The sequence below is a fragment of the Lontra canadensis genome, unplaced genomic scaffold, assembly GCF_010015895.1.
Source record: "Lontra canadensis isolate GAN:19392208 unplaced genomic scaffold, GSC_riverotter_1.0 scaffold35, whole genome shotgun sequence".
Classification (NCBI taxonomy): domain Eukaryota; kingdom Metazoa; phylum Chordata; class Mammalia; order Carnivora; family Mustelidae; genus Lontra; species Lontra canadensis.
In genome coordinates, this window is record NW_022631029.1 from 10114612 (window position 1) to 10141075 (window position 26464).

The 26464-nt window shown below is 57.0% G+C and overlaps 1 protein-coding gene across 4 annotated transcripts in view; it reads right to left on the minus strand.

Annotated features, from left to right (window-relative positions):
• Positions 1-3679: 3679 nt before the first annotated feature.
• POC1A (POC1 centriolar protein A) overlaps positions 3680-26464 on the minus strand; it is a 69034-nt gene continuing 46249 nt past the window's right edge. For 2 of the 4 annotated variants that reach the window (XM_032868215.1, XM_032868219.1), the window contains exons 10-11: positions 23712-23855; positions 3680-4428 (exon numbers count right to left, since the gene is read on the minus strand). In XM_032868215.1, the coding sequence (XP_032724106.1) occupies positions 4330-4428; positions 23712-23855 (243 nt within the window). In that variant the 3' untranslated portion in view covers positions 3680-4329. The remainder of the gene's footprint in view (positions 4429-23711; positions 23856-26464) is intronic. The other 2 variants (XM_032868217.1, XM_032868216.1) reach the window with 2 other exon arrangements.

Genomic DNA, 26464 nt, shown 5'->3' on the forward strand with positions numbered 1-26464 from the left:
AACAGCACCCTGGGCCCCTGGGCCGCCTCCGGCCTGCCACTGCTGTCTTGGCCAGGGGGGACCCTCCTCAGCAGCCCGGGACGGGTGGGGTGGAGCGGGGGTGCTCAGTGAGAAGCCCTGGGGGGATTTCTGGCCCCCTTAAATCGCCACACACCAATTAAGGCAGGAGCCATCAGGGGCCCATCTTGAGCACATCATCTAGGAAAATGAGGTTAATGACAGTGAGCCAGGACAACAGGGCCAGTGTGAGTCACCGCGCTCTCGCTTGCTCAGCGGGCTGGGTTTCCGGGATTCCGGGTCATCACAACACCCACCCTGTAGCCCGTGCTGGCCCTAGTGGTGGCCTTGGTGACAGCCAAGGAGGTGGCTTTAAGAGTGCTTGCCTTTGGGGCGGGGGAGGGGCTGCCTTGAGCCCCTCTGCCCGCCAGCTGGCCCAAATCCCTCTTGCACCCCTGGGGATGTCCAGGGCAGGGCCCACTGCATCAAAAGATTGTAACTCTCGCCACCCAGAGTTCCAGAGCTAGAGGAACTCTGGGACCATCAGCACATGGACACATGGACCAACTTCCGGGGAAGGGGCCTGACCTGCTGGAAGTGACAGCACCCCAGGCTGGTGGAGGGGGATCACACAAGGACCACAGTCATGTTCTGTGCCAGTCACTGCTCTGAGCACTTCACGTGCACCTTCCAGATGGAGATGCCACAAGCTTAGGGAACTCGTTGGAGATCTCAGAGCCAGCAGGTGTCAGAGTCAGCATCTGGACTCGGGCAGTGGGTTATGGGGCCGGGACGCCCAGAGCGAACCCCTGGCTCCACTGCTCCGCCCTCTTGGTAGACAGACACACAGCCCACCAGCACGGAGAGGTCGGGAATCTGTGGCAAGCCGGTCCTGGGACAGATGGACAAGGACGGTGCTGGGTAGGAAGATGGCAGAGTTTCCAGGTCAGCCTGGCCGGTCTGTCAGGACCTCATGGGGAGCAGACACTCGGGAATGAAAGGGGACTGGGCTTGCCACGGGTGACAACAGGACTCAGCCGCTGCTCACTGGCTTGGTCGTCCAGCTGGCCCAAGGGACCTCCCCCAGGGTCTCCGGCAGAAGTACAGGTTCATCCTGGAACCCCAAGAATCTGGCAAACGTAGGTGGGGGGATCACAATTTAAATCACCAAACAGGGGGCTCCTGGGTGGCTCAGTGGGTTAAAGCCTCTGCCTTCGGCTCAGGTCATGGTCCCAGGGTCCTGGGATCAAGCGCCGCATCGGGCTCTCTGCTCGGCAGGGAGCCTGCTTCCCCACTCTCTCCGCCTGCATCTCTGCCTACTTGTGATCTCTATCTGTCAAAAAAATGAATTAAAAAAATCTTTAAAAAAAATAAATAAAAAATAAATCACCAATCAGGGGCACCTGGGTGGCTCAATGAGTTAAGAGTCTGCCTCTGGGGCCTGGGATCGATCCCTACATCGGGCTCCCTGCTCAATGGGGAGTCTGCTTCTCCCTCTCCATCTGCCTCCCTGCCAACTTGTGTTCTCGCTCTCTCAAAATAAAATCTTAAAAAAAAAAAAAACAAAAAACACCAATCACCGACACCTGTTCTTTTAGTTCACATTAGGAAAATTGGGCCACGAGAGGAGGGGGTGGTGGGAATTACCACTGGGATATACCTAACAAAACCCCCTAACCTCACCTCACCCTTCTAGAAAACAGACATAGAGAGAGAGAGAGAGAGAGAGAGAGAGAGATATGCAATTTGGTTTTTCTGGAGCTCGGTTATCAAAATCCACAATCAGGAGAGATGGTGACTGAGCAGAGGCATTTGCATTTCCAGAAGGCTGCTTTTGAGCTTGGCAGCTCCAGCGGGAGGACTGGTAGGAGCCCCTACTACAGGGGAGCTGCTGGCGAGGCCTGGCAGGGAGACACCATCACAAGAAAGGCCCTGTCCCGTGGCCCCCAACCTTGCCAAGCTGCCTCAAGCCCACCCGGGCCCCATACTCCTCTCTTGCTTGTGAGGTCCCCACAGCCGACCAGCCCAGTGTTGCCCAAGTCAGGGTCCTGTAGTACCTTCATGGGGCAGGGGAGTGGGAGGTCAGAGCACCTTAGAGTCCTCTGTCCCCTTTCTCTTAGGGGCAATCTGGGCCCCTAGATCCTCACTCAGAGCAGTGAGGTCCCAAGTCAGGCCCCACGGGATCAAGAAAAGGAACTCTGGGCAAGAACTTGGCCCCTTCATAGCTTTGGCCTGTGCATCACATGCTGACCCTCGGGCTTGGAGGAGGTGGGTCTCTGTGGTGATTCAAAGACAAGCGCTGCTCTCCGAGAACCATCTTGCCCCCCATTCTGAGTCTGGCTGGTGGCTGCATCCAGGCGGGTGTGTGTGTGCAGGAAGCCCGATAGGAGGGCCCTGCCTCTCAGATGGCCTGTGGCTATCTCTGGGAGAGCCCATGGTGGGGCTTCCAGGGACCCAGACACCATTGCCCCCAGGCCATTTCCCAAATCCCTGACAGGATCTCAATCCACATTTTCTTCACAGAGAAACTCACAGCTCAATCCTGGAGTAAACTGAAGGCAGGGAGATGGTAACCCGGCCTGGCCCGAGCAAGAACGGCCACACGCTGCCTGGAGACGTGGTTTCTGTCCTGCAGTCCCCAGTGAGGGGTACCATCTGTGTCCCTGCAGATGACCTCCCCCTGGACTGGTGGCTCAGATCACCAGAGCCCCAACGCTGGGGTCTCCAGCTTCGCATCTGGGAGCTCCCACAGGTCCAGCATGGGAAGGGATGACCAGACCTTCCCCACAAGGGTGTCCTGAGCAAGCTCCCTTAGCGTTGCCCAGACTCCCTAAGAGCCTTCATGCAGGGGGAGCTCCTGACCTCCTGAGCAATCTGAGCGCCTTACCTGCCAATTCAGACACGCAGGCCTGCCTGGCAGCCTCTTCCCCACTCGCAGAGCTCCGAGGGAGGGGTCTACCTCCTAAGCCCCTGGAGGGGTACTTACCAGCGCTGCCTAAAACAAGAACGTGAGGCTCAGAGAGGTTATGGGACCATGTCAAGGCTACACCGCTGGCTGAAGCCTGACCCTGGACTCCTCCAGCTGGTGGGGGAGGCAGTTTCCCCATTCTTGCCGCTCATCCGGGCTCCACGGAGGCCGCCTCCATGTCGGCCCCAACTCCCAGCCTTCAGGCTCTGCTCCCACCTGGAAGCTGCAGGGGCTGGGAAGCTCATTAGCTGCGTGGTACCAACAGCTCCTGAGATCTAACGTGGCCCCCCCGGCCCCCCAGGGCACAGCAGGTATGTTGAAGGATAAATACCTCCCTGGCTGGCTGGGCCCCAAGGAGCCAAATGCCCGAGACAAGGACGGCACCCAGACATGTGGAGGGCACCCGCCCGGCTCTCCCTGTGCAGTGCACGGGAAGACGCCTGGGGGAACCCTCCGGAGTAAGTGGAAATGCAGCTGCTTGAGTCCTCCAGGACCCAATTGACAAAACCGGCTGAGGCCAGCCAGAGGGAGGTGAATGCTGGGCTGGGGCTCCAGCTGTCCTGGCTCCCCCAGTTCCCTGAGCAGATGCAGATGAGAGTGTCCCGAGTGCCCAAGGTGACCTGGCAAGGGCCCTCCGAAGCCACTGCTTTCATTCTCCCTTTAGGGGCCCTGAGGAGTGGGAGGGACACTGATGAGGTCTCACTCAGAACATGCCACTTTTATGACAAGCTCAATAAAGTCCATTTTAATTTCAGATTCCTTCACCCACAGGCGTACAGAGGAGGAAGCCACTGGGCCCCAGTGAACACGTGTGGGGCAGAAATCCAGGCCACAGTGAAGCCACCGCCGCCCCACCGCATGCTTGTTCCTGGACTAACCTGACTCAGATGGCCCCCATGGAGCCTTTTGTCATATTTAGAGGAAACTCCTGGCTGGCCCATCCAATGGGCAGTCAGTCCACTCCTAAGCTGTCATGGGTGCGAAGAGCCAGGCATTCAGCAGAGAGGGCGACAAAACCCCATAAGGTGGCCTGGGGGCGACCTCTTCTGGGGGGGAGGGTGTGTTGTGATCTTCAGGCCCATTAGGACTCCGAGGTAGCAAACATTTTCAAGTGACTCCTTCCCATTAAACCAAATGCAGTCCTCTGTGTCTGTGCGGGCATTGCCCAGAGGGGCCTTCCGCTGGCAGGTGGCAAGCCTCCGGGGGCAGAGAGTTGGTAGGGGACAGAAGTGCCTAACCTCGGGGGCTCGGGGACGGAGCTGAATCCCCTTCGTTTATTGACCCAAGTCCCCCAGTACAAATCCCTGGCCTGCCATCCCACCCCCCCCGCAAATCGAGCGAGCTCTTGATCCTGGCTCCCCTGATCACGGTGGTGTTCTCTGCATGATTAGCTGCTGGTTCTCCAAGCACTGCTTCAGCCTGTCTTCCGTCAGCGTCAGCCGCTGCTCCAGGATGGAGACCGTCTGTAAGACAAATGGCACAGTCAGGCCTCAGAGGACAGAGGGGCTATAGGGCTGCCCTGGGGATCCCCTCAACCAGTCCTGTTCGGCTGCCCAGCCTGTCGTCCTGCCAGGTCCCTGTCTCCAATGGCTTCTAGGGACAGTTCTGGCCTTTGTGTCTCCTCCTGGTTCTGCATGGCTGTCCTCTGATGTCTGCAGGCCAAGGGGAGGACACAGGGAAGGGAGGCAGCGGGCCCCACAGCCTTGGTCATTCCCCAAGACAACCAAGGGTCAGGATCCCCAGCCCCGGAAGTCTGGCCTTTAGATGGGAGTCCAGAGCAGAACCACTTCCTCATTTGGACCAGGTTTCTGTCCACAATCAACCAGAGATCATCACCCATCTCCATTCCAAAGGTAAGAAAACAACACCCCCAAATGAAGGCACCCCATCTGGGTCCTGCCCACGTCTTAGGCCCTTCAGTTCCACACCTGGAGGGGCTTTCCAGGCTGGGAGGTGAGTGACTGAGCAACTCTGAGCCTAGGAGGGCCTCTGCCTGTCTGAGTCCAATGAGGACCACTGCTCCTGTAGGTCGTCTGAGACACAGGCCCTAACTCCATCTCTGAGCCCCTTTTCTCCTCTGTAATGGAAGGACAATGCCAAGGTCACAGGAATCCCGGAGCCTAGGAGGTGACTCAAGATGGTGGCCAGCACTTCTTAGCTTGACCCATGCTGGCAACGCTTGTCATCATGTTGGCTTCCGGAGGCTGCGCCTGTGGCTCCCTGTCCTCTCCTGCCCACCCAGCATAGCTGGCCTGTGGACCTAGCCATCTGGCTTGCCAAACGCCCCTAGTCCCACGTGCTGGGGAGACATGTGCCTCATGGGCCGGGGCCAGTCTTACAGACATGGCTGCTGGACAAGGCTGTAAAAAACGTGCCCACCTTCTCTGGCTTGGGACAGAGTGCTGGCAGAGGGGCAGTGCTGTCTGGGAGCCCGTGTGCTCCCCACAGAGCAGCTGGCTCACTGCCCTCAAGGACTCCTGCCCAGGGCCTGCCCACCAGTCACACAGCCAAGCCCAGCCCTAGCCAGGCTGGCCATGATGGCTGAGTTCTCCTTCACCTCCTCCCCGAGGGCTGGGTGAGTGCCTGTGTAGTGCCAGGCCTGCACCAGGCCCCGGGTGAATCCGCCATAAGCGAGGCAGGCTTGGTCCCTGTGCTGTGCAGCTAGCTGACAGCCAGCAGAAAGGGGTCAGGTTAAGAAACAATACTTTCTATTAATTTTGCCCATTTGTCTATGGGCTTTCCCAAGAGGTTCTGCCACCTTCCCTGAGGCTCCAAAGAGACTCTGGGCCTTGGTCCAATGAAAAGGAAACTTTCCTTTCATACATTTAAAAAACCATTGAAACATTTTGGGAAGGAGTTTACCCTCTCGGGCTGCTATAAATTCTCGCAGCATCCCGCACGGATGTCGGCTGCTCACAGAGGCTGCTCCTCAGGGCGGCTGGCCGTTCCTGAGGGAACTGACCTGGGCTGCAGGGGTTCTGAACCCGGGGGTACAGGCCTGAGCCTGAAAAGGAGCATTGCACCCCAAGAGGCAGAGCCGGGCTGAAGGGAACAGTCACACTCCCCCTGTGCTGGCCAGAAGCCGCTGAGGGGTCTGTACCTCGTAAAAGGGGTGGCGGAAACAGCCCCTGGCTGGCCCAGAGCAGCATTCCTGGAAGTTTCCACTGGCTGCTGTGAAACGCGCGCTGAGCCAAGCTCCAAAATCCTTCCCCATCCAGACTTTTTCCGATGCCCCTGGACTCCAGGTCATAGTGGGGGAGCCAGCCTGCTCTTCCTCCGTGACCACCCCCTCCCCGCCCTTTTAAACTTTCCACAGGGACATAATCCGCAAATGTGGAGGCAGTGGGTGCGGGGCGAGTGTCAAAACCGGGGGTGCCACGCATTTCACGAGGCCTTCACTTAGTTCCACGGGGGGCCCATGCTTCTGCTCGGTAGAAATATGGCCATTTGTTCATATTATACTTCTTTAAACATAACTACACACCCATCTCTCCCTTGCAGCCCCTAGAAGGAGGGTGCCGGCTGGTTATGGGCCCTCCCCTGGGGAGCTTTGAGGACGTGCTTTGTGGCCTGTTGTAGACAGAAAGGCTTCATGTCCACGACTCCTCAAAATCTGCAGCTCCCCTCCTCCCTGCCTTTCTCCCACCTCTCCCCTTTTCCAGCTGCGACCGACTCTGGAAGAGTCATCATCTCTGTTTGGTCTCTACTTCTAGCGCCCCCCGGCTCTGCCCAGATGCTGAGTGATAGTCACCATCCGGGGAGGAGGTCCACCAGGCTCTTCACACTCACATTTGATCCCACCTGACGCCCGTCTGAGCCGGAAGGATGGGCCAGGGAGAGGAGGACGATTTTTGGATTATCTGTATGTTAGAATGCTGTCCGGTGTTCTCTGCTCCACGAGTTTTCCTTAATAATCCTACTCTAATAAAGCATGGGGTGTCGTTTTCATGGAAAATGGTGGCTCTCAAGGTCAAGTGAAACCTAGAAATCCCAATGCCTGATTTTGCTGATGTGCCTTCCCTCCGCCACGGAAAAAGATCTCCCCTGAGACCGAATGGGTGACTTTGGGGCACTCAAGGAACAGAGGTCAAACATGCTCAGGGTTGGCGGTATAGACAGCAAGAGGGCAGGTGGGCCATCTGCAGGGACTCAGCCCAGGCCACTATGGTGCCACCAAGCCTCCCAGCTGCTGGGGCCTCTGGCGGAAGGGGAAAACACTGGGGACAGCACATGGGTGGGCAAGGGCGTCCCCAGCAAGGACTGGTTCCAGGCCGTACTGCATGGTCTTGCTCACAGGTCAGGCATACCACAAGCCTCAGTAAATACGTGCTGCCTCAGCATTCAGAAGGCAGAGGCTGTGGTCCATTCTTCCAGCTGCCCAGGGCCATGCCAAGCAGGCTGCTCACCCTGCCTTGCACTCTGGGTCCTGCCACACGGTGCCCAGAGATGAGGCCCACCCGCTCCAGAGGGTGGGGAGGCGCACTACTGAAGCAAACAGCCCCACAGTCTTCCAGACACCGTCACCCCTGCCCCCAACGCACCCTCTCACCCTCCTTCCACTGGGGGCAAATGAGGGCTGGCCTCGCAAGCAGCCCCGGGACCCACAGGCCCCTCCCCTTTCTCTGTGCAGAGGAGCCGTGGCAGAGGTCTGGTCCCAGCCTCTCCCCCTTATAAGTCCCCTAGCTTGTTAAGTCCCCAAGGAGGTCTGGTGGCAGATGCCAATGAGGGAAGCAGCCCTGACTGACCAGCTGTCTGGAGGCCTCTGCCCTTGCAGCAGGGCAAAGGGAAAGTGGAGAAGAGGCTGAGGAGGCCAGGGCTCTGGCTGCCGGGCAGACCTGTCTGGGCAGGTGACCCATCTCCTGAGGCCTCCTGCATGCTGGGGTCTAAACGCCTTCGGAAAGGTCCCTCCTGTCTGTGGACTGTGGAGAAACCAGGCAACTCAGTCCCTCTCCCCGGGCCTTGTGCCATCTGGGCAGCTCACTCGAGTCCCTGCTGTAAATGGAGTGAGGGGTCCAGACCTGAAGGGAGAATGGTGGGAAGACCCAGGACAGGCTCAGGGGAGCCGGGGGGTGGGGGGGTGGCGGTCCTCTCATGATTTCTGACACACTCGGCTCCAGGGGCCGCTCTTGGCAGCTGCCGTTCACGGAGAGCTCATGATATGCCAAGCACTCCTCAAAAACCCTGCGGGGTGGGAGGCTTCATCATCCCCATTTTTCACATGAGGAAACCAAGGCACGCGGCTATTAAGCGCTTGCCTGAAGTCACACAGCTTATGAATGACAAGCCAGGGCCGTGAACTAAGGGGGCCCAGCTTCAGAGTTTGGGCTAAAGCACCGTGAGCTGCACCTTCGCTCTGTTCCTGTGGTGAACGAATAAGGTGAGGCCTGGCCTTCCTCCTCCCCCTGCTCCAGCCATGCCTGAAGGGTACCAGCCATGTAACCCCAGGAGGCCCGTGTGTCCCCCCACCCAAAGCCCAAACTCAGGCAGTCTAAGGAGATCTTCGTGCAGCTCTGTCCTTATCCATCAGGACACCTCTGTCCTGTCCAGGTCACCCAGCCCAGTGGCTCCAGATTAAATGGGAACGAACAACCCCCCCAGCATCACCCAGCAGCTTCCTCACACCATCAGGCCACCCTCAGAGGTGGCTCCCAGGCCTCAGATGCCCCCAAACCCCACAAAGCACTCTCTCACCTGACTGGATATTTAGGTTTGGAATTATCACAAAGTCACAATTTTGGCTACAAAAAAGCAATGATATATGGACAAAAGGGACATTATCAACAAGAACCTTTTAATAGATACGTGATGAGAAACCACCCGAAAACTTGAATTTTAGACGCTTTCTTTCACTGGGGGCCATGTCACTCAGCATAAGTGATCAATTCCCAAACACGCCATGGAACTCACCCCATTCCCTGCTCATGCCCCACCCCTCACAACACGGGGCTTGACTACTCTCTCCCTGAACCACAGTGACAGGAAGCAGAATTCAGACCCCACTGGGGCGCCTGGGTGGCTCAGTGGTTTAAGCCTCTGCCTTTGGCTCAGGTCTCATGATCTCAGGGTCCTGGGATCGAGCCCTGCATCAGGCTCTCTGCTCAGCCTGCCTGTCTACTTGTGATCTCTCTGTCAAATAAATAAATTAAAAAAAACCAAACAAACATTCAAACCCCACGCCTGGACACCGTCACCCCTCATCTAACACCCTCTCCTTCCAAGGTCACAGCCTTCACCTGCCAGCTACAGGGGAGCTTCACTGGGGGGGCAAGGTCACAGGAGACCCAGAATTTTCATTCTCAAAGTCACACCTGGTCAGCGGGTCACCTTGGAGGGCTTGTTTCTGAAGCACTTTCTGCTGCCGCTGTCACTGGCGATTTCCAGGATGCCACAGCCCTGGTCACGGGAAATAGTGCCCTTAGGAACATTCCTGATTGCTGTTGAAAGTATTCTGTTGTTTCTTTAGACTGAGGCCTGGCACACTCAGCTTGCTGCCCACTTTTGTAAATAAGGTTTTATTGCCATGTCCACCTGTTTACATACTGTCTATGGCTGCTTTCTGGCAAGGATGGGGTTGCACGGTTGTGACAGAGACCCTCTGGCCCACAAAGCCTGATAGCTACTGTTAAGAAAGTTTGCAGACCCTTGCCCCAGACTCTCTTCACGCTCAGCCTCGGCACGTGATCCCTGGGCTGACCTATGTCACCGAGGTTGACAAGGGCACACACAGACTCGGCGGGACCCATGGGGTACACACCCCATCCAGAGGCCAAGCACTAAGCAGCAGGACAGAGCAGGAGGGTGTGCTGGGAAGAACCGAGGGGTCTGGGTGGGGGAAGGGAGGGGTGAGCAAAGGCTAAGAAGGAGTTCACCAGGCAAGCAGGCAAGGAGGGTGCTGGGCCCAAAGGATCAGTGAGCACAGAGCCCAGAGGTGGCAGGGAAAGAAAGGAACAGGAGGGACAGAGCAAAGGAGGGCCCTGTGCAGGAATGAGGAAGGGCCTCATGGAAGCAGGAGATGGGGCAAGGCGCTGCTGGCCACGCCAGGCGGCCTTGCCTTCAGCCTTAGAGCACAGGATGGTGTTGGTGGTCCTAGGCTGAGTGGGGAGCAGACCCCTCTGGCTGCCACACGGGGATGCTCTGGGGAGGGCCTGCATGGCCCTGGTTAGGCGTGTTAGAGGCCTAACCAGACACACCCACGAGGTATGAACCGCCAGCACCCGGTGGTAAGTCAGGGGTGGGGATGGGAGAAGGGACAGGACGGCACCGCAAGAGAGGTGAAAATGGGCTCCGGAGAGGACAGGTTAAGTGTGAGGCCCCTCTGAGGGCCCGGAGGGGGACCGGAGCCAGCAGCAAGGCTATTTTGTTTTGCTGACATCATCTTCACTGCTGGGGTCAGAGTGGGGGACACAAGCGGGGAGAGCAATGGACCCATAAGCCCCTGGGTCTCAGACAGAATTAGGGACACAAGGATGTCAGGGACACCGCTGAAGCCCCCTGGAAAGCAGCCTGGCCCCTCAGTGGTTGACGAAGAAGGGACAGCCCAGCACAGGGGACCAGACAGGGAGGAGGGTGATAGAGGTGTTGGGGACCGAAACCAAGAGCATGAGGGAGGCCAGCTCCAGCTGGGGCAGGGAACTGTTTCTAGCCTGACTTGGCTGCCTGAGCTCTCCAGCGGAAAATCCTCCCGGGAGAGGCTGAACAAGGGCATCTCACTCGAACCCTCATTTTCCTGCTCAGGGGACAGCAGACACTGATCTGTCCCCTGTCAAGTCAACATTAACAGGCGAGCAGCTTCTCTCACTCACAGTTCAAGACGTGTAAGACGGTTCATGTAACACCCTGAAGGGCCTTCTGAGTGGGGTCTAAAAATAACCGATTTTAAAGTGACAGGCTTGTATTTTTAGTCCCCTAAGAACCTGAGTGATGCTCAAAGAAGCCGCACCAAAATGCCAGTCCTCAGCCACACGTCTGGCACCCAGGGCCCCCAACTCCAAGTGGGAGACAACACAGCATGGGGGACATTTCCACAGACACCATGGCTCCATACCTCATGGCCTTAGATGCCTTCTACCGACAGGCATCCAGGTCTCCGATGCCTGCCTGAGGCCGTGGGGCTCTGGCAGCTGGAACAGCAGAGCCCAGCTCACCCCACACTGTCCCCATGCCCCCCAAGGGCTCAGACAGGCCAGTCTAGGTGCCCTATGAGGGACAGCACCTGGGGTGTGCATCTCCACTAACTTCCGAGGTGGCCAAGGGGAGGCCCCGACTCCTGGTGTGTGACAGGGACTCAGGAAACGGTAGTGCCGTCAGAAGCCAAAGTGGGTTTGCAGGGCATCTGCCTGAGCGGGCTGGTGCCAAGGCTGGGGAGCCAGGATGCTCCCACGGGCTCTGCACGGGCATCGTGTGGAGGTGAGAGTCCAGTGCTCCCTGAGAGAAGGACTCCCCCACCCTCAGAGGCCCCGCTCGCCCCATGGAGCAGTGTGCAGTCCTCTGGGGACCACTCTCTCCCTACCAGTTCTGCCATCGTGCTCTCCCTGGGCTTGGTGGGCTTCTCCTCTGGCCCTTCTGCCTACTTCCTGGCCCCCAACTTCCTCACGGAATGACTTCCCCTTCTTTCAGCCCTGCTAGGTTCTTATTTCTCCCCAGACTGGTTTCCTATTGAGGCAGGCTTGTCTTGCATTTTTTTCCTCAGCTCCTTTCCCTAGTCCTTGTTTCTACCCGCTTTTCAGGTCATTTTTCATCCCCTTTTCACTTGTGTTTGGGGACAAGGCAAGAAAAGGAGCAGGATGCATTCACACAGAGTGAGATCCAAGTGAAGTCCAGGACCCTGACACGGCTCACCTACTCTGGGGCTGACAGACCTGGTCAGGAGACCTCCAACTCTGACCAGGGCTTGGGAAGCCTTTGTGAGGAGACAACACAAGACGGGCTGAAGGAAACGAATTCCAAACCCCTGGTACAGCAGGTACAAAGGCCCTGAGGCACAGAAGAATATGGTACACTTGGAACTATTAAGGAGCTCAGTGTGGTTGGTCTGGAGTGGCTGAACAAGGAAGAGAGTGTGGTGGCCATGGGGAAGGTGGAGGAGGGGCCCCAGGGCCCTCAGCCACAGGGGACAGGAACAGGGAAGCCTCCACTCCCTGGCACTGCCTTATTGCACTCACAGGTCTGAGCAAGTTTCAGAGTGGCCAGTTCTCAAAGCTGATTCCAGAGAGAGTCTGGGGAAGAGGCTCAGCCCGGGAACTGACCGTGGCCAAGTGGTGCCTCAGCTGGAGGTGAGACGGAAGGGAGTGACCTGGCACTTCAGAGCACAGACCCAGGGCAGACCCTCCGAGCCAGGGCACCTTCTGCAGCTGCTCCTCCGCCCAGAGCACAGCTGCTACCTCGACCTTTGCTGAAAGTCTCTCTCTTATATATCCTGCGGACAAATGTAGCAGCAAAACCGGAGCCCAACTTCCATAAAGCCCCAAGGGCACCACAGTACACCAATGGGCCCCTCCGGACATCCCCACATCTATCAGGTCTGTCATCTGCCGCCACCAAGAGACTCTGGCTCGTGGGGGCTTCTAGGCACTGGCGTGGCTGCCGCACCTGTCCTGTCTGGGCTGGCTTCTGGCAAAGTAGCTCGGCCACGACTAACAGTGAGGAATGTTTTGGAAGGCGGGAGAAAGATGGAGGGAGACCAACCAGCCGTTCTATGTGCACTTCTCAGCTATCCAGCCAGTTCCTTACAGAACGCTCCTGCATGTGGAGGCCGTGCCCCAGCTTTTCCCACAGCACCCCCCGACCCCATCCCAGGCTTCTCTCCCACGGCCCCCCACCCCAGCCAGGGAACGTCTCCACATCCGCCCTCCTGCTCTCAGTAGAGATCTGGGTACAGCACGGGGCCCCTCCCAGGCTTCCCAGACCGTGGAAGACAGGTGGCCCAGAAGTGACATCCCCCCACCCCCACAAGCACTCTGCCAGGCTCGGGGCACAGTGGTGAGGGGAACTAAACCTGTCCCAAGACAGCAGTGTAGCTGAAAGCCAGGAGACGGAGCCACCAGTGCCTGAAGGGGGCAAGACGGGCAGTGAGGCAAGAGGGCGAAGCGGTTGGGGTGGGGGGGTGCCACTTGTGCAGCTGTGTGCCAGGGCCACTGAGTGGGGAGAAAGTCAGAGGGAGGGAGGTGAAGTATGCAGGGCGGAGGCAGCCGGGGGCAAAGGCCCAAAGGCTGGGAGAGGGCAGGGGGAGTGGTGAGCACAGGGGGGTGCTGGAGCGGGGGGAGGGCTGGAGGAAGGGCTGACCGCGTGCAGGAAACCAGTCCCGTGACTGGACCGTGCTGTCCGCGACCCCTCTGGCTGCTGAATCAGGTTGGGCAACGCCCTCATCTCAGGGCTCTGCTCGAGGAGTGCCCTCACCGGATCCAGGCAGGCTACCCCTGCCCCAGGGCCACCCCCTCTGCTACCTCAGCTTCCTGGGACTCCTGGGTCACCCTTCCCCTCCACCTGCTTCTCCCATGTCACTTTCCTGTGCAGTAGCTCAGGGCTAAAGGCTGGACTCCAGGCCCGCGCTGCCTGTTATCACGGCTCTCTCTGACCAAAGCCCCACTCCAGCCGTCTTCCCCCTGACGACCTCCTGGTCCCCTCCCACACTCGGTGCCTGTCCTCCTCCTCTCTGCGGATGTCCTGGTCACAGCACGGGGGCGGGCCCTTGGAAAATGCTGCCATGGTAACCTCCGGTCCCCACCTTTATCCTGTGGTAAGAGCACAGGCTCCAGGGCTGTTCTTCCTGGGTTCAGATCTGAACTTGACTCCTAGCTTGCTGAGCGGCCTTGGACAAGCTACCGGACTCAAGGTTTCAGATTCCTCATCTGTACAGTCCATCTCTCTGGGCTCCACTGTAATCCTGTACTAACAGCTCATATTTATGTGGCCCTTGCTCTGGACACGGGGGTGTACTATGGGCAACATGGCTCCCCACCTCACAGGGGCCATGGCGGAGCTCTGGGCTGCAGGGGGCCTTGCGCACAGATGGGGCTTGATGGGGCCCTGAAGAAGGCAGCCTGTGGTCAGGACTGGTAGGGACTGAGCCATCAGGGCACGTGGTGGTCTGGCTGCTCCTTAAAGTTCTGTGACGGAAAGTTCCTTTTAATCACTTCCAGGCTTGTGGTTGCTTTGGGCTCCTCCAGGAGGTCTCCCACAGGGGCGGGGGCATCCCAGCCCCCGCCCCCCACCCCAGAAGCCAGATTACTGGTGGTAGTGTCCCAGGCGCCCTGGGGCTTCGGGAGAGGGCACAGCTGCCCAACCACACCACTGGGAACCCTGGTGCCAGGCTGCGGGAAACATCCTGGCGTTGGCCATTGGCTCAAGGCCCCTGTCTTGACTATGCCGCACAGAATGTCGAACTTTCCTTTGGTTTCATTGCAAAGATGGAAAAATGTGGAATTAATCTCCCTCATAGCATGGTTTTGACTTCACTCAGATTTTAAAGATCTAAAACAGATGCAAGAAAAGGGGAATCTCTTTGCTGTGGGGTCTTGTGAGCTATCAAAACAAAGTGGGTTTGCCAGGTTCAGCGCCCGCACAGCTCTGCCTCGTCTCCTGCCAGTTCCAGCTTTGTCTGCTGGTGTACGTCTGTGTGAGCACACACGCGTGAATGTGCACACGCAGTGCCCTGTCTTGGGGATGGTGCCCTGGCCAGCCAGTTGCCCTATGTCTGCGGGGTAAATGCGGGCTGGAAAGGCCAGCACACCTTCCTGAGAACGGGGCTGCTGGTCTGAGCCCTGCCCTTCCCACCAGCCAGGGCTCTGGCTCTCTGCCCCAGCCTCTGTCCGGCACCCCGTCATCTGTGGCACAGGGGCCTTCAAGTTGAGGTGCAGATGCTGGCCCTTGACAACCTGTTGACCTCCATCAATCTAAACGTCAGCTTCACGAGGACAGGGGTTTTTGTCAATTCTTGCTCACCGCTGTCCTCCTGTTTCCAGGCACAGCTCCTAGCACACAGTAGGTGTCACACGGGGCGCTGGATGGACAAATGCCAGGCCCTGAGCGCCACGGAGATGCAGAGAATTTGGGTCCTGCCCCAACCAGTCCAGGTCCCCAAGAGCCCGACTGGCTGGTAAGGAACCCGCTCCCCTCCCCCTAGCTTGGGCCTTGGACCTGGGAGGCTTGAGGGAACAGTGGGGGAGGGGTTGGAGGGTAGGTAGGACGGAGGGGCCCCTGTCAGCTGGCCTTGGCCTCAGCAGGATGTGGGGGTGCACAGAGTGGGTTGGGAGTCCAAGAAGCAGCCTACTTCCTCCCCTTCCCACCTCAGACCTCATTTGATGAGGGCTAACAGCTCCAAGCCCTGAACTGTAGAGGGGAAGAAGGAGACTCCCTCTCACGCTGACGTCTGACAGACTAACTTGTCTAGGATCACACAGATTCGATATACAACAAAATGTGTTTTTGAAGAAATTCCTCCCAATATCTCCAGGCTCGGCAACTGTCTTTTTAACCAACACTTTTCACCCCCCAGTTTGCTGCTAACAACACAAAATGAGCCTTTGTCCCTCAAGCCCATAGGTCCATGTTTCTGTTTCACATTATCTCAGGGATATAGGATTTCTCTGATGTTTCTGCATCCCCCAACCCCCACCTCTACGGAGGATTAGCTCTCCTCGGGAAGTACATGAAACACTATTTTCTATTGGTGGATTAGCCATGGGATTAAGGAATCTTGGCTAATTTACCTTCCTTGTGGCTTAAAAGCAGCTCCTTCTAAATGAACACAGGCTTTTCCATCTTACTACTTACCCACAAAAGAGAAGCTATTAGAAGTGGGTCCACTCACCACCATCCATAAAACCAAATGCTCCTGGGACCCATGGGGGGCTACCTGCACCACGACAGAAGATCTGAGCTGCGTATCCCACCCACACTGGCCTGAGTGCAAGGTCATCTCTTTGTCAGCCCTGGGCAGGCCACCAGGGAGGCAAGGGTCTAACGGGACAGCCCCAAAGTGCAGGATGCTAGTCACTGCTGGGCCAGAGGCTCTGCTGTACTCTGACCCCAGGGTGAGTCCAAACAGGGCCAAGCATGGGGCGTGAACCTTGGCTTTGACCACCTCCTGCATTCTGTTTCTTTGGAAGCTGACTTTTCCAACAATCCATAAATGAACATGGTAGTTAATTTACCACAACCCAATAAAACACAATCATCCCAAGTCAGACAGACTGTCAGGTAGTTTGTTGGAGGCCTCAGGACAGCCTGGCAAGCCAGGCAGTAAGCCCCAGCCCAACAGGACCAGCTCAGGCAAGAAGGGCTCACAGGATTTCCCTGCCCTGCCGAGGACCCACTGATCCATGGTAGGAAACCTAGCCTCTCATTTTTAATGGTTTTCTGGAGCCATCAGCTGGGCCCAAATCAGAAAGGAGGCAGGCATGGACCCACTCCTCCAAAAGCCATGCCTCCCTGAGTTTAAAGCATCTTTCTGCCTTTCCTCCCCCATCAAGGAGAGGATCTGTACTGGCCGTCCAGGCCTGGAGAGGGCCCTCCGAGGGGCAGGGGGAAGGAAGGGGCCAGCCTGATTGTAGCTCTCCCTGCCCCTGCTCTAGCGGTGCCTCATTTGGGACAGTGCCAAATGGCCACAGGGTCAGCTGTGACTTGGTTCATCGCAGAGCCATGCAGGCCTATATGGCACAGCTTGTCCAACCAGAACAGTCATAGGCCCCTTCTTGTGGCCAGCACTTAACCCTTCCCTGGAAGGCCTCTGGGTCCCGAGAAGAGCGCGAGCAAACCACCCGCAGTCCCCTTCTTCCTTCCTCTAGAGCAATCCTGGAGTTAGTATGAAAGAGATGCCCCTGCATGGGCCCTGTTATCCCACTTCAGCCCCTGCTCCTCCAACCCTCCCCCCGCGCCACCCACCCCAAGCAGGCTTGGGGCCTCACAGGAGAAATCTCCTGGGACCATGAACATTCCGGGCCCCGGAGGTAACCACAGCCATTCCAAGCCCGTCTGGTGGGCGGGGGGCCTTCGATGAGCAGCCTCTTTGGAGAGGAATGCTTTTTGCCACAACTGCAGACGGCAGAGAGGACAGAGCTGCCATGCAGCCTGCCATGCACTTATGAACGTGGGCTTAGCCTATCTTTGAGTGCCTCGAGCAGCACCAGCCTTTGCTTTTTGCAAAGCCGAGGGGCCTGTGGATACATGGCCCAAAAGAGCAACAGGGTGGGGGAAGGGCCAGGGCCCAGCCCCTCTGCAACCAGCTGGAGTCAGACCCCAAGTATGCCTCTGACGCAGACCACAGAGTCTGTCCCCAGGAAGCAGCCTCTTGACAGAGGAAAAACAAATCTCATCTCCAAACCCCCAAGTGGCGGGAGCGCAGGCTGTCCTGAACTTGATTTTGGCCCAAGGGCAACTCTTGAATGTCTGTACAGAGGAGGACAGCTAGACCCTCTCTGGACTAGGTAGGCCTGGTGGCCAGATGTGCTGATGTGGAGAGAGGCACCACGTTTGTGGGAACCCACAACCACCACTCCAGGCCGCTGCCATCGGAGGGCTGCACACACCCTATAAACGGGAGTCCTGGCAGGGGATGGGGCAGCCGGGCAGGCTGACTTTCACTCTACACCCTCCCAAAGAGTTCGGTCCAGGCGCACCTGGGAGGGCCAGCCCCCAGCTAAAATGGCACAACTGCTTCAAAATCGAGTCTGTTTGTACAAACAACAGTTCATCTGCCCAGGAAAGAGGTACACCGAGAGCCCCCAAGAGGGGTCAGGCGGGCCCTGCGTTCCCACCTTCCCTGCCAGCACGGAACTAGGTGTTTCACCCAAGCAGCCCATCAAATAGGGAACCACCAGGACCATGGTGGGGAGGGTCGGGATGTCTCAAAATAAACAGGCCACTCCCCAACAGTCTAACTCCCCAAAGCACACAGACATAAATCCTTGGCCCTGCTGAGTTAGGTCAGCAGAGTTACAACCTGGCTATTTCACGAACTCAAATGTCAGAGGCCCAAACTGGCGGGGCTGGGTGGGCCTGCCCCCGCCTGCTTCCCACTGCATGCATGTTCTAGTCCCGGAGCCCAGCGGCCCCTGGTGAGTCACAGGAACCTGAACGTGACATCACAGCATTGCTGTGGCCAGCCCGAAGCACGGGTGCCATAAAAAAAACATAGCTGGAGCAGGAATTTCATGGTTCGGTATTTTTAAAAAGCAGCAAGATGTGAAACTAGAATCGAAAATAACTCTGCTGTGGGCTTCAGAGGCAAAACCTCCAAGCTGTTTGTTGGGCCCTGGCCCCTCACTGTAGCCTCCCCAGCTCCTGGGTACTGACTGCGCCTCAGCGCCCTACTTCTGGCCCTTGAGGAAGATCTAGGGACTCTGCAAATCCCAGAAAGTACCCGAAGCTCTGTCACACAGGAGTCGCAAAGGAAGCAAAGGGGGACAATGTGGGAGGTGAACTCATGCAGCCGGCCAGTGGTGGAAAGTGGCCCCTAGATCACCTGACATAGCCCCACAAGAACATGAGAGGAAAGGTCAGGGCCTCTGTCTGGATACACGCTGAAGGCCCAACCCCAAGCAGGCAGGTCTGGCATCCATGGGGCCTACCCTGGAGTCCTTCCTCAAGGGGAGCAGAGATAGGAAGGCGACTCATGGAAAGAAGGCCCTAAGGGAAGTCCCGGCCCCACGTGAGGTGCTGACCTCTGCTGCCTATCGCATGGGACAGGCAGATGGGCAGTGCCCAAAGTCTCCCGTCTACAGAGGAGGAAACCAAGGCTTACTCAGATCTACACAGACAGAAAGAGGCAAAGCTGGACCAGAGCAGTTTTTTTTCTGGACCTCATAGTCCTCTAAGGTTGAGCCAACTTTCTCAGGAAGAGAAGACTTGGGACAGGCAGTGACCCCGTGGTGGCCACAGGACAGGTGTGTGTTCTCTCCAGGGTGTGTGTGTGTGTGTGTGCGTGTGTGTGAGAGGACAGGGTCACAAGAGGAAGACGGGGCACCCACTCAGCCCTGGCAGCTCCTGAGAATTCCCATGCTGGGTTTTGAGGAGCAAAAACTTTCCAAAGAAAAACCTAAACCCCGGTGCCTGGGTGACTCAGTTAAACATTTGTCTTCGGCTCAGGTCATGATCTCAAGGTCCTGGGATCGAGCCCCACATTGGGCTTCCCTGCTCATCAGGGAGCCTGCTTCTCCCTCTACTCCTCCCCCTGCTTAGGCTCTCTCACTCTCTCAAATAAATACAATTTAAAAAATTAGAAAGAAAGAAAAACCTAAACGCCATTATTAGGAAACACATTTCCCCCAACAACCATTAGGATAACTGGATTCAAAGAACAGCTATCACAGTAAGTATACGTCTTTGAAGAGCTTCAATCTTGGCCAGATGCCTGGCTCCAGGTTCAAGGCTCCCATCTCTAATGGGCCCCATGACCCATCTCTGATTTTCAACAACCCCTTGCACCCCGGTCCCCCGTCACCTCCTGGGCTCCCCTCCCTGGACCTGGGAAAAGAGCTCTTCTTTCTCTCCCTCTCATCCTACTGCCGAGTCAGACCACTAGAGTCTCACTGGCAGCTCAAGGGCATTCCTGGGACTCAAGTCCAGCAGCTGCGGAGGTCTGTGGAATGTCCACTCCCTACACTCCTGTGTTACCTGGCCAGCCTGGTGCTTTCCCACACTCTCCTGGGAGCACACGGACTTCGTGCTGTGCTTCACGGAATAGCTGGTGCCGGTCTAACACATCCATTTAACCAGGGGCTTCCCAATGGCGCTCGGAAACATGAGCTGGCTCGACTATCCCAACTTTATAAGGCTCTGGGGAACAATGTCACCTGATGAATGACGGGGCTGGTCCTCAGATCCGGGAGGGCAGGTGTGTCCAAGCTGATGGGCCGGTGGTCACTCTGCTCCCCACAGCTGGCAGGGGAGTGTAAGGCCAGATAGACCCCAGCTGTTCAGAACATGGCATCCAGCTGGGATCGGGGTCCCAAGGAGCACAGTGGAGGAATCCATGAAGCCCCAAACGGCAACCTCAGAGGGGTAAGGAGGGACGTCTTCTACACAAAGAAGGGTCAGGGCAAGGGGGTGTACTCTCTGGCCTGGGACCTCAGAACTACCAGGCTCTGTGATCACAGAGCAACAGTGTCTGGCCTTAACTTTCAGGTTAACGTTCAGCTCGCAGGTGGACTCCTCGAGGAAGCCAACCCTGACTACACCAAAACTCTCCAGCAGGGGAAGCTGGGGAACCCCAGCCTACAGTGGCTTGAGCTCAGGATCACCCAGGATCCTGGAGAAGTCCCAGGCTGAGTGGCCCCGGGGGCTGGCCCAGGCCCAGCAAGCCATTACCCACACCCTATCCACGCCTGGCATGGCGCTAGCTGCGGGGCGCCAGGTGGGAGGATGACATGAGGGTCAGGTAAGAGTGCCTGTGGGAAGCTGCAGGGCTCAGATAAACAGCAGGAGGAGGCAGATGACAACGAAGACATGATCCCTACCCTCTGTGGACTTCCCATCTCAAACAGCACCATAGGGAGGACTGCCAGGCCAGGCCAGGCCAGTGAGAACACTCACGCAGGAGATGGACAAAGGCCTGTGAACCTTGCAACCATTCCAAAGTTATCGCCCTGAACAGGTACACTTTTGAAGAACAATGTGTACCCGTTTGAAGAACACTTTAGAGAAAAGGCATTCCTAAAAAAATAAAACGGTACAACCTCAACTGGGGAGTCCAAGGGCTGGATTTTGGATGCTGCACATGGCCCAAAGAGAGTTTGCTTCCCAGGCGATGACAAGCCTTTTGAACACTTGCTGGCCCCAGATGCAGAGAGAGCTCAAGCAACGAAGGAAACTCGCCACCCCCGCTGCGAGGGCTGAGGCATGGCTCCTCCGGGCAGGGAGATAGAGGGGAACTGGGGGAAGTGTTTCTGGTATTGCTGTGATCCCCCCGCCATCCCCACCAGACCCTGACTAATGACGAGGGAAGCACACGGCGCTGCTGGGGACTGTTCGCAGAGCTTCACACAAGCTAACACATCTAATCCTCACGACAGACCCGTGAAGTGGCTACGCTTATCAGCAATGCGTTCCAGATTTGGAAACTGAGGCACAGGGGTTAAGCACCTGGCCCAAGGTCACCAGAACATACACCCAAGCAAGCTGAGCCACACTGTTCTCCATGGGCGTGCTCAGCCGCCTGATCTCTGGGCCACTGAGGAGGACTGAGATTGGTCCTGGGCCTTCAGACTGGCACAAAGGGACCGTGAACATCCAGAGAGGAGGAGTCAGTCACTGGGCCGCCCCAGCCTGTTGAGCAGAAAGGCAGGCTCTGAGGACTGAGGGCTTCCGCAATGGGGTATCCTGCTCATGTCACCCAGGGGCGGAAGGCTCTGTGACTCACTCAGTAAACATTTCAGCCACTGCAGCCCCCACAGTTCTTCCTTGGAGGATGTTCTGGGTGATGGAGGATGGAAGGACCCGGAAGGCAACTTCCCTCTCAGAACCCTCTTTGAAGTAGACTTCCTTGTGGGGGAGGGAAGGGGCAGTGAGGGGGTTGGGACAGAGGGGAACAGCATGATTCAGATGACTCTGAGGTAGGAGTCCTTGTGGGGGTAGCTGAGATACCCCTGCCCCTCCAGAGTACAGACATACATCAAGATGGGGAGGAGTGCTCACTGACAGGGTACTGTGTGAGGCCAATACCCACAGGCAAAGGAGGCTCAGAGCCCGGCTGAGTGACCCACATGGGTAGCTCACAGGGTCACCTGGCTCTGGGCTTCAGAGGTGGGGCTGCCCACAGCCACACTGGTCCCAAGAGAAAGGAACACCCAATCCCACAAGAGACAGCTCTGGCTGTAGCTCGGACACCTCAGCTAGAGCCCCAAACGGAAGAGAGGAGGTACGTCTGGAAAACAACCAGCACCAAACTCAAGGACAGCACACCAGTGAGCACAAATGCACCTCCTACCACTTGGAAACTAGGCTGAGGCCTCGACTGGGGGCTTCAACTGTGGAAACCAAGATTCTTCTTCAGGATATGTTAAGTCCATCAGGAACATTCAGGAATGCACACTGTTTGGCAGAGCAGGTGCCTGGCTGACGGGCCTGGCATCTGGTCGGGGGTGGAGTGCTGTTTGGATCTGCAAAGGGGCTGGACGGTGTGAGGTAGGATGACGGTGCCACACAGCCATCCAGACCTGGGGCCAGAGGCCCAGGCCACCTGAAAGCCTTCATTATTCTCGGCAATGGCAGTTTCTCACAAAGTTACTACCACACTCCAAACTGCTAACACGTAACAAAACCTCCCGCGTGCACCCCTTGAAACAGTGACGGGAAATGCTTCTAGTGCTATACTCCAATGAAGCGATCCAATGAAGCTATTTTTAACCATCTTCTCAGACTTAATTTCCAATTTTATCCTATAAAGTTCTAATTGATTCCACCTCCCCTGATCTCTCACACTTGGCAAGGCTGTGAAGAACATGAGGCGGGCTTGGCGGTTTCTGACGCGTGTGAGATGGGGGATGTGCATGTTGCTCATACCTCTCTCAGCACAGGCCTTCTTCTCAAGGGTTAACAGGCTTCCAGAAATGTCTGTCTGATGTGCCTGTCTTCCCCACCCCCTGGAGCCCCCCAGTCCCAGCCACTGACGCCAGACCTTTCCCTTCAAAGCTCCTTCCTTCCCTGGGCCCAAGGTGTGCAGTGCCAGCTGGGATGCCATGACACGCCGTGGGCCACATGACATGATAGAGAGCTTTTCTCACTTGGCCAGGGATCCAGAGGGAGGGAAAGGATGGTAAGCCACTTCAGCTCTATTTCTACCAGGGACTCAGGGCTCCTTTGTCTTCTTTCCACACCCTTGGTCTACCCATGAGTTGGCACAAGAGAGGGCAGTCTGCACCCACAGCTGAGGTAGGGAAGGGGCCTGACGACCTTTAAATCCTGCCTTGGCACACCCCCACCACCTACACCCCATGCCAGCCATGCTGGGCTTTGCTTGTTGCTTGGATGTGCCCGTGGCCCCCTCCAGTCCTCCAGGCAGGCTGCTTCCCCCTACCAAGGCCACTCTCGTGCCTGCGGTGCCAGCAGCCACCTCTTGCCAGGGCACTCTGTTCTTAGGGAAGCTGTTGTACTCCAATTCTGTATTAGCAACTGCCAGATGTATCTACGCTCCAGAGGCCTGGGTCCATGTCTACCTTGCTGATGACGCTGGTCAGCACGACCGCTTATGTTTACTGAACATAAGTAAGCCGGTGTAAGCCAAATGCTTCCCACACATTCATCTTCTTTAATCCTGACCACGAACAGGACCTGGAGTCCACGAACATTGCACATCACAGAGGAGCGCACCAGGGCTTGGGGAGCCAAAGGGATTTCGCCAAGGTTGCTTGGAGGATAAGAGCAGTGCCAGCTCAAAGCCAGAGCCTGGGCTCCCAGATGCCTGACTCACCGCTCACAGCTCCCTGGCACACCCCTGGAGGGTGTCCATCCCGCGATGAGCGGGATAAATGGACAGTGTTTCTTTCAAAGCTCTGCTATGGCCCAGGCTGGCCCTGGGAGGGCACACCCTGGCAGGACCAGCACTGGGGATTTTTGGGGTCCAGTGGCTTGGCCAGAGCTTGGATGGCTCTGAGAGCCAGGACCTCAAGGCAGGCACTGCAACTTCATTAATTTGGACTGGAAAATAGATCCATTATGATGATTTTTTTTTTTTTTAAATATAGCACCTGCTGCCCAACTTCAAACGGCCCAAATGCCAGGCCAAGTGGGGTGAACGCACGTCCCGGCCTACCTGGGTGAGGACGTCCAGCTGGCTCACGATGTGCTCCAGCGTGCTGGTCAGCGTCTGAGGCACACTGGTGGGCTCCTGGGGCTGGTTCTGCACTGACTCCTGACTCCTGCCTCTGCCTGGAGAGATGGGGAAATCCACTTCTGGCTAAGAACAATGAAAAGAAAGGGAGTCCTTCAGTCCTCATTCAGGGCTTAAAGAAACACAGAGAGAGGAGCAGCCCCTCCAAAGGATAAAGTGGAAAACTACCCACAACCTGGAAAACACGAGTTCTAAATACTGGTGAGAAACGCAGTGTGGCGGCACTCCCACATCTGGGCCACGTGCCCCCTTCCAGGACTTCCTTTCTGAGCAAAGGCCGTGAGTGAGGAGTGCCATCGGAGCACATGGCAGTGAGGGCTGGAGGAGCCTGGGGGGAGGGGCAGGTGGGCTGTAGAGTGCCCTCCGCTGGTTCCTCATGCAGCCCGTGGCCCCAGTAGGCCCCCTCAGAGTCCAGAGACCCTGAAGCCCAGGCTGGCTCTGATGTCACCCCTCTTCCTGGCGAGCCCCAGGCCCATTCCCCACCCCCAGTACAGAACCCCTGGGAAAACAGGCATTGTGTATGAGCATCCAGAAGGCTGGTGGGAATCCTGTGCCTGGGGGGACAGGCACCCCGAACTGCTGTAAAGAGCCTTCCGGGGACGTGAGGGATCAGTGTTCCTGCCTGAGAGGCTTCAGTCCCCAAATGCAGAAGCCTAACCTCTGCACCACCCCGCCAAATACACACTCACAATCACCAAGCACAGGAGATTCCTAAGGGGACCCATCCCAGTCCAACATGGGTCTCCCCAGATTCAGGCACCACTCTATGTACGTATCAGCACTTCTCTTAACCCATGAACCGCTGTACGCTTATTCAGCAGGGTGGAACTCCCAGAGCCACACCATTCCCGGGGACACAGATGGCAGATGCCCCAGTTTTGGTCTTGGAACCTTCCTCTGTGGACTTGCTCCGAGGGAATGACGTGCTTAGTGAGACTGATACTCTCGGCTGGCCCCAAAGCCCCAGTAACCCATAAAGGCAGCCACACGTGGGGCTCAGGGTTTTAAACCATGACCTCAACAAATTTCCAAATGTTACCACATCACCCCCTGGCTTTGCCAGTCCTCCAGGGCTCTCTACTGCCTTTGGGAGAAAATTTGAGCACCTTGACAAGGCACCCCACTCCAGGCTACCTCCTTGCACAACTCCCCTCCTGCCTCTGCACCCCCTTGCCCAGATCCCAAGGTCCTCCCCTATTGGAAGGCCCTCATCCAGCCTTCCTTCCCCCTGATCCCAGCACCCTAGCCTCTACTCACTTTGCAACCCAGAATGCCTGATCAGCAGCGCCTCTGTGCTCCCGAATGCCCGTGCCTGCCCCAGCCCTGCCTGGTTCCTCCAGCCACTCCATCTCCAGTGCCAGGACACACGAGTGGGCTGAATCAATGCCGGTCTGTCCACAGGGCCTGCTGCCCGTCCATGGGTCTGTGTGCCTCTCCCTGTTTCCTGCCTATGCTCATCACCCCTGTCCCTTCTGAATCTAGTATCACTGGGCTCAAAGCTTGCCAGCTACCCACGTGCCACAGAGCTATAGCTACTCTACCCGGCTAGCAGAGTTTACTGGCTATGACTGGGGCTCCCCGAGGCTGCCTGCACATGTCCCACCAGCAGCTGGCTTGCATCTCAGTCTGCCCATCTCCCGGATGGACCCACAGTAGCCCAGCCCTAGGAAGATGCTCTACTCTGGCCAGGGTCACCGGGGTGGGCATCAGAGTCCTAGAAGAGAAAGACCACAGAAGGATTCCCAGTCAGCCAAGGAGGGCAGTTTGGCTCCTAGACCCTACCGCCCATTTTGCTTTGGTTGGAAAGTGTTCTAGTCTCAAAGACAGCAAACTCTCCCGTGCATGCCCATTTGAACCTGGAGAAACATAGGCTCTGGAGGTTAAAGAGAACGTGAAGGTCAGACACAAGAGCTCGAGGGGTGTTCTCGAAAACAGGAGCAGTGCCAAGCACGCGAGCCCACTGTGGGCATGCCTGCTGTGTGCTATGTGTGCCCACCAGGACTGGGGCCCTGGGCCTCCAGAAACCAATGCGCTTGGCTAGCGTAGGCCCTGACAGGTGTGGGGTTTTCCTTCTGGTTTGTAATGCAAGTGCTTGACTTCTGGACTGCCCAGGCGTCCACTTCAGGGAGGCATCCACTAGAAGAGGGCTATCTTTTTTTTTTTTTTTAAAGATTTTATTTATTTATTTGACAGAGAGAGATCACAAGTAGGCAGAGAGGCAGGCAGAGAGAGAGGGAAGCAGACTCCCCGCAGAGCAGAGAGCCCGATGTGGGGCTCGATCCCAGGACCCTGAGATCATGACCCGAGCCGAAGGCAGAGGCTTTAACCCACTGAGCCACCCAGGCGCCCCAGAAGAGGGCTATCTTGAATAAACATGCTGCCCGCCCATGACCAGACGAAGAGCTGGGACACCCCCCACCACAGAGGCTCCTTGGTTTCCGAGATCTTGGCAGATTTTGGTAACTGACCACGTGGTTTTTTTCTTAAAATTCCCACTCTTATGTTTAAAATTCACCAATAACGAGTGAGCCCTGAAAACCCCCAGGCCTCTACCCTCAACCCCAATAAAAGTGGAACCCCAGGTGCTTGCTCTCTCTCTCCTCTCCCTTCACCCTTGCTGTGTGGCCTCACATGTGCTGTGTTATTTCTAGGTCCCTTCATTTTTTTTTTTTTTT